This window comes from Rhinoraja longicauda, chromosome 32 (assembly GCF_053455715.1).
Source record: "Rhinoraja longicauda isolate Sanriku21f chromosome 32, sRhiLon1.1, whole genome shotgun sequence".
NCBI classification, from domain to species: Eukaryota; Metazoa; Chordata; class Chondrichthyes; order Rajiformes; family Arhynchobatidae; genus Rhinoraja; species Rhinoraja longicauda.
In genome coordinates this window covers 13,314,049-13,322,389 of record NC_135984.1, presented here as the reverse complement: position 1 = coordinate 13,322,389, position 8,341 = coordinate 13,314,049, and the positions used below count along the sequence as shown (strand labels likewise).

The following is an 8,341-nucleotide window of genomic DNA, read 5'->3' as shown; positions in this document are numbered from 1 at the left end:
ACGCATTTAAAATTTTAGTTATGACAGTATATCTTTGACCTGAAAGGTTAACTCTTTTTCTCTTTCAGCAGATGTTACCTGACCAGCAGAGTGTTTCTATCTCTGCCATTGTGTTGGTTTCTAGCACTTACAGTTTTAATATTATTTTATTTATTGATGTTTTCCCTGGCTTAAATGTTTAGAAGCTGAGGTCATAATCTCAAAATAATGGGTTGGAGGTCCAGGTCTGAGATGAAAAGAGATTTTTAGACTCAGACGGTAGTGTTGCTTTGGAATTCACTGCACCTGAGGATTCTGAAGGCTCAGTTGCTGAATTTATTCAAGCCAGAGATCAATACAGTTTTTGATAATCAGGGAAACACCGTTAAAAATGGCAAGTGGTACTGAGGTAAACTAAACTGTTCAAGTAAAATATTAGCCTTGATTGAAAGTGGAGTATGTGCAAGGCTTCAATAACTTAGACCTACTTCCATTTCTTATATTCTCATAATTGCAAAATGTCCTCCCACATTCTTTCTCACCTGCACTGATTTGAATAACACTGGAATTCAATTAGTCCCTGCTTTTAAAAAGCAACAGAGGCTGTTGTGTACCTTAACTTCTCAGGATATCTCAAAAACATTTGGCATGAATTGACCATCTTATGACCTGAGAAACACAGTAGGTCAAACAGCATCCGTAGAGAAAAAGAGATGACCTGATGCGGGTTACACAGTGTAAGAAGAAACTAAACAGAGTGAAGAATGTAATGTTACAACTACAGAGAAAGTGCAGATTAAAAAAAAGTGCAAGAACTACAATTAGGTAGATTGAAAGGTCGGGAATTCATCATTAGCATATGAGAGGTCCTTTTAAGATTTTAATAACAACAGGGAAGGTTGTCCTTGAATCTGGCAGTACATGCTTTCAAGATTTTCAATATTTTTATTTCATTTAGGTGCAGGAGGAGGCCATTCGGCCCTTCGAGCCAGCACCGCCATTCAATTTGATCATGGCTGATCATTCTCAATGAGTACCCCATTCCTGTCTTCTCCCCATACCATATAATAACCATATAACAATTACAGCACGGAAACAGGCCAGTTCGGCCCTTCTAGTCCATGCGGAACACTTTCTCCGACCTAGTCCCATCTACCTGCTCTCAGACCATAACCCTCCAATCCCTTCCCATCCATATACCTATCTAATTTACTCTTAAACAATAAAATCGAGCCTGCCTCCACCACTTCCACCGGAAGCTCATTCCATACCCCCCTGACTCCGCTATCCTTAAGAGCTCTATCTAGCTCTCTCTTGAATGCATTCAGAGAATTGGCCTCCACTGCCTTCTGAGGCAGAGAATTCCACAGATTCACAACTCTGACTGAAAAAGTTTTTCCTCGTCTCAGTTCTAAATGGCCTACCCCTTAATCTAAAACTGTGGCCCGTTGTTTGATGGATGAGTGGGTGCTTGATGGATGAGTGGAGAAGAGAGAATGTCTAGGGTGTGAGCCGTCATGATTATTTTGGCTGATTTCCCAAGGCAGCATGAAATGTTGATGGGGGGAGGCTTGTTTGTGTGTTGGACCGGGCTGCATTCATAGCTCTGCAGATTCTTCGGGTCTTGAGCAGAACAGTTGCCACACCAAGGTCGAATATCCTTAGAGTTCTGAGTAGGTAAAGGCATTGGTGTGCTTTCATGGTTGTAACATCAGACCAGGGCAAATTTTGGTGATGTTTACACCTATGACCATCTTCCTTTGCTTCTTCTTCAATCTATGTCCTTAAGCCTTCCCAAGGTGCTGCGGCCATGGAACCGGAAACCCGTCTGGAGGACCTGAATGCTCAGCGGACCCAGACTTTTGAGGGAGGCCACCAGGTGTGGACCCTACCCGTCCCCGATGACCAGAGAATGGATGAGGAGGGAGCTGCAGGAGACGTCGGACATGAGGACCAAGTGCCGGTAGGAGGGGTGAACTGGGGTAATAACTCCAGCACCTTCAAGGTTGGCGGCAGGAGGCGCCCCCGGTACACAAAGATGGCTGGGCGAGGAGAGGGACGTTCAATCTGTTTGATGGCACTGGAGGGAGGCCCTGCAGGAGCCTGGGGCTTACCTGGATTGGGAGCCATTCCAGTAGACTGAGTGCATGGGTGGACCGGACTTTGGAAATGGCGGCAAAATATGATGGCACCTGCATGTGTAAAATGCAAAAAGAATCTCACTGAGCAGTTGCACATGTGACAAATAAAGCACCATTGAAATAAAGCACCATTTGAAAGTAATTATCACTAATCACCTTCACACAAATAAAATCCTTTGAACATTCAACTGTTGGATGTTATCAATATATGCCCTTTGTACCAAGGAATACCTGCTGATTGGAGTTTGATCCCTTTGGTTGAGTTGGAATCATATGTAAGGAAACACATCACAGTTCAGAGTGACAGGATTGTTGGAAGTTCCACGTTGTCTCGGCGTCAGGGAAAGTCCATGAATCGAATACAAGCAGACCAATTTGTTATCAACTGGTGATAAGGAGCCCTTAAAAAGAGAGCACTTGTGGGCCCCAGTCACAGAGCTTCAGGAGGAGGAGGAGGAGGAGGAGCAGAGCAGAGGCTGGTAAGAGGAGCTCTAGAGAGCAACTTCTGTGCTTGATTGAGGTGCAATTAAGAAGACACAGAGAGTGCAATTATTTATGCATCTGTTTGGCAAACGTTTTGGTGTAAGGTTGTGGTGTTTAGATAACTGTTTGAAGAAAATCCATTGCATCAAGAATTCATTTTTCTATTTTCATTCAAGTAGCAGGGTAGAATTGTGTGGAGTTCAGAGTGAGGCAGGAATATCCAGTGTGCAAAATTATCAGTGAGAAAATATTCCACTTAGAAAGGAATAACTGGTGATAATGGAATTGGAGTTAAATCTTGGACAAATCTTTTTCTTTATTTTCACAGATTTTCTGAACAGTAAAACAAGCATTGTGAAACCATGTATCACCGGGCAATCCTTTTGTTAGCAGCTGCTACCTTGATGACAGGTATGAGTTTTTAAATTTATGGCTTTGTTTTAAATATACTTGAACTGTTAATTTTTTACTATCTCTTTTGAGTTTATGGAGTTTGGACAAAAGGCCGGCACTCCATCTGTTCAGCCCAGTTTTATGTTCAGACCCTGAGCTCAGAGACCAGTGTTTCTTCCCTGGTGAAAGACTTGTTTCAGCATTCATCCTGGACAAGTTTTAAATCCAGGTTCCAAAAGACAAGTGACATTACTCTAAGAAACATCCAAACTCATCTCCAGGGAGGGATACCAGATTATTCTTTTATGGCTTGATGAGACATGGTGAAGTATCATGGGCCATTGCAAGCTGCTTGTCTGTGCAATGAATGTTAGATATAATGAACTTGTTCCTGTGTTACCACTCTGAACCCCAACTTTGTTCTTTTGTTTTCATACAGGCTCCCAGGCTGAACTCAGTAGAGATCAGATTCAAGATGCATTCTGGGATTACATCAGCCAATTGACCAACAATGACCTAAACGAAGGTTCGGAAATCAGGCAACAACTCAAGTGAGTGTTGGTAGTTATGTCACATGCAGCAGAGCTAGAAATGAGAGAACAAGTAAATGTTTCACAAGTACGTTGACTGATAGATTAAAGTGTGGCTTTCTCCGCCTGTTTGAGGCCAAACTGGGATGAGACTGATGTTTGAAATAAAGGAAGTTGCCTGGTGGGGATGGCAGAACAGACTCTCAACAACTGAAATCTATTCCTGCAACTAAGCGTGATCACTGTATAAAGCTGTGAGCACATGCAGGTATAGACTCAGACTTTGGAGCGGCACTACATCAGGTGGGATGCAGCTACATTTAAATAAAGAAATGGGAAATGCAGACATAAATATAAATGCGTGTGCAGGAAGTGTCAGAATACAGATAAAGCTCAGGTATAGTTGAAAACGAAGTATTGTGCAGTGTATATTACTGCTCCCAGTCACTGATGCCCAATTTCTACTCAATGTTTGATCTTCATTCTAATCTTGATTTTCCTTGAAGTTGGCCACTTGCTAAACTCTAAGATCTTTGTACCATTAACCATCCCTTTTCCTTAGATTATTTGGCACCTCTAGTTCTGGTGGAGTTTAAGCAAGCAGTATAATTGCTCTGTTAGAAGTATTTAATCCCAGCATAAAAGGAGACCTCAACCTATTTGTTTGAAATCAATGCTTTATTTTACCACCCAAAATGAAATAGTAGGAGAACAGAATGAATGAAAGACATTAGATGAATCTGATCACGTGTTACCAAGAAACACCTGGAATTAATTCCAAAAGGCTTTCTGATCCAAATGTCCTTTCCCAACAAGTTTAAGAAACAATTGTCTCTCTTTTCCAGTCACCTTATCGAGGACAATCTGCAGAGTGTCAATGACTATGCTGAGGATCTCCAACAGAAGTTGACTCCCTTCACAGATGGTCTCCATGAGAAGATGACAATAGACATTGAGAGCCTTCGCCAGCAGATAAGAGAGCAGCTGGAAGACCTGAAGGAGAAACTTTCTCCCTTTGCGGAAGGAGTTCATCAGAGAATCAGCAGGAACATTGAAGAATTTCATCAGAAGTTGACACCTTACACTGAAGAACTTCGCCAACAGCTGAAAAAGAATGCAGAGGAGCTTCGGCAGAGTTTGACTCCCTTCACTGAAGAGCTTCAGGCCAAACTGGAAGTGAGTGCAGAGAACCTGAGGGAAGTCCTGACTCCCTACACTGAAGAGCTCCAGATGAAGCTTGATGAAAATATGGACATCCTGAGGCAGAATGTGGCTGCCAAAGCTGAAGAATTTCGCTCCAGATTTGATGAGAATGTCCAGGAGCTGCGCAATAGCTTGGCTCCCTACACCGAAGATGTCCAGCTGAAGATGAACCAACAGATTGCAGAAATGACCCAGAGGGTGGTGCCTTATGCTAAGGTGCTCCAGACAAAGGTCAACGAGCACGTGGAAGATCTGAACCAAAGGCTGAACCCTTACATCGCCGAACTGAAAGTAAAACTTAACGAGAACGTGGGAAGCATGGACCAGAACCTGGCCCCATACATCAAAAATCTCAACACCAACATCAACCAGAGAATCGAGGAGTTCCATCAGAACGTGGCCCCCTACACTGAGCAGCTGAACAAGATCATCAGTCAGAATGTGAGGGAGATGCAAGAGAGACTTGCCCTGAATGGAGGCAACTTTCAGCAGGATCTTCTAACCAAGCTCACAACTGTATGGGACGACTTCTGGCAGAATCTGCAGAACTAATTGAGACGCCGGAAGTGACTCAGTCAATCCATGTGTCAGGATAATGGGGTCCTCTTATTATTCCAAATTATAATATGCTAAATATATTTATTTTTTTCAGAGAGGAAAAGATAAAAAAATTAGTGACTGCATTTCTAGTGTTTAATCTGTAAAATATCTTCATTAAAACTTTGAATGAATGAATTTAATGACTAAAATGTTTCCTTGCTTTTACTATGTGTGACCAAATAGCTTTTTGTAGAATCATGAAAATAACATAGCACAGAACAAAGCCATTCAGCCAGCCGATTCTGCACACATATCTTTCGGAGTGCAAGGCAGTGCAAACTATTTTCCCACACAATTTCATCTCATTTCATTGCAAATATCTCCTTCAAACATTTGTACAATACCATTTTGAAGGTTTTCATTGAAACCGCATATATCCTCTTTGGTCGAACATTTTCTAAACACTTGTTTTGAAGTCCTTCATAAAGTTTATTGCCCATAATTCAGTCCAGTAATTGAACTATGTCCCAATCGGGAGTCTAATACAACCTCATGGGTATCTACTTTATTGCTCTGTTAATAAAGCAAGGAATGCCTTCATGTTTGCAGCAGCCAACTGAATCTGCCAATTTTGATATTTGGTGCAAAACTCACCCAAATTTATTCACCTCATCATCCTTCAGCCTCCCATTGTCCAGAGAAAAATCCCCCAGCCTGTGCAACTGCTCTTTATAGTGCAAACCATCCAGACTGGCCAATGTCTTCACTAAAGATAGACACGAAAAGCTTGAGTAACTCAGTGGGTCAAACAGCATCTCCAGAGAAAAAGAATAGGTGATGTTTCGGGTCAGGAACCTTCTTCAGAGTGAGAGTCAGGGGAAAGGGAAACGAGAGATGTAGACGGTGATATAGAGAGATATAGAACAAATGAATTAAAGATATGTAAAAAAGTAATGATGATCAAAGAAAGTGGAGCGCACAATGGAGCATTGTTTGCTGTGGGCTGGGTGATAATGAGTTATATGGACAATGAAGCCCAACAGGACAACAGTGAAACTAATACAACGACTAGTGTGGGGCTGGGACAGAGTGAGAGGGGATGCAAGGGTTACGTCTTCGCTCATCTACTTTGCACCCTTTCCATTTTAATGACATCCTTTGTGTTAAGTATCATTTGCCATTTCACCAGTAGATCTACACCTTCATGATTTCTGTTAAAATGTTCCTCATTATTTACAACTGAGTTTCTGACAAACAGATTTACTGGAGATATATCTGGGGGATAGAAAATCCCATATCCCTGTTCACATGCACATGTCTGCTGAACACGCACAATGTTCCCACGCCACTTCAGAACTGTGCTTGAGTATCTGCTGTTACACACCATGTATGCTATGGTGGTGTCGGCAGATTGGTTCATGCTCTGAAGTCAACTCCCCCTTTCATATCAGCTTTTTATTATCAGCCTGCTGGAAGATCATAAAGATCAAAACATGGAGACAGGGGACAGAAACCTTTAGTCAGGGCAGGAGATCATGAGGCCAGGCATCGAGGAGGGATTGAACAGATTAGAGAGTGAGACTGGATGTAATTGGTGGGGACAGCGAGTTTGAAAATGGAGATCAGGTGAAGCAGAAGATAGGAACAGGTCACCATCATCAGCCATCACACTGGTTCTGCATTCTGTTCTGGACCCTCTGGTTAACAGCAACACAAACATCAGGCTGCTGTTCATCAATTACAACCTGGCGTTCAACACTCCAGTCTCATCAACAAGCTCCAAGACCTGGGCCTCCACCTCCCTTTGCAAATGGATCCCTACCTTGCTCAAGCAAGACCTCGTTGGCAGACCTCAGTTCACCCACACCCAATACTGTGCGGCTAGGCACAACTATAATGCCATTTATCAATTTGTGAATGACACCACCATTGATGGCTGAATCACCAGAGGTGATGTGTCAGCATACAGGAGAAAGATGGCACACTTAATTGAGTGGTGCTGCAACAGCAACCTCCCGCTCAATATCAACAAAACCAAGGAACTAAATGTTGACTGCAGAAACGGTAAGACAAGACCATGTGGTAGTTTACATTGGGGTAGGTTGGTGGTGGAAAGAGGTAGCAGCTTCAGATTCTTGGGCATTAGGATCTTGGATAACCCATCCTGGGCCCACTGCACAGATGTAATCATGAAGAAGGCACACCATTGCCTCTACTTTCTTAATATAAAAACGGAATAATTTAACAAACTTACACTGATGCACTGTAGAAGGTATCCTGACTGGATGTATCACGGCCTGGAATGGCAATTCCAGCACACAGAAATATGGGGGTGCAGGTAGTGGTGGACTCTGTCCTCCTCAACATCGAAAGCATCGAAATGAGGCTTTGCCTCAAGAATGCAGCATCTATAGTTAATGATCTTCATCATCCAAGTCATGCCCTCTTCTCGCTGCCACTAATTGATGGAAGTTACAGAAACATGAAGTCCCACACTGCCTGGAAAGTTATTTCCCCACAACTATTAGGTTCTTGAACTGACCTGCACAACCCTCATCCTGCCTTGTTTTCTAATGGTGTATTCTTACACTAATGTTTTGTTCAATGTAGTCATTTTATTTTCATGGTCTTGTTGAATTTATGTGTAAGAAGCATTAAGAAACATTTAGACAGGTACATGTATAGGACAGGTTTAGAGGGATATGGGCCAAATGCAGGCATATGGGACTAGTGTAGATGGGACATGTGGCCGGTGTGGGCATGTTGGGCCAAAGGGCCTGTTTCCACACTGTAAGACTCTATGATTCTAATTGATATGTAATTTATATTTTTGTGTGTTTTTTGAGTTTACAGTATGTGTTTGTGATGCTGTTGCAAGCAGATTTTCATTGTACCTGGACCTCACCGAACTTGTACGCATGCCAATAACTCAACTTGACTTGAGGAGATCAGCAGAATGAGTTCCTGCCTCATGCACTGCCTTGAGGACATAAAATGTTGGATGGCACAGAACCTCCTTCAACTAAACGAGAGCAAGTCTGAGGTCAATTCAAGTCAAGTCAATTTTATTTG

The 8,341-nt window shown here is 42.5% G+C and overlaps 1 protein-coding gene across 1 annotated transcript; it reads left to right on the top strand.

Annotated features, from left to right (window-relative positions):
• Positions 1 to 2,965: 2,965 nt before the first annotated feature.
• LOC144608665 (uncharacterized) lies at positions 2,966 to 5,281 on the top strand. The gene is made up of 3 exons (XM_078426651.1): positions 2,966 to 3,014; positions 3,436 to 3,547; positions 4,372 to 5,281. Exons 1-3 carry the CDS (start codon positions 2,966 to 2,968, stop codon positions 5,279 to 5,281), a joined length of 1,071 nt encoding a protein of 356 aa, XP_078282777.1.
• The last annotated feature ends 3,060 nt before the right edge of the window (positions 5,282 to 8,341 follow it).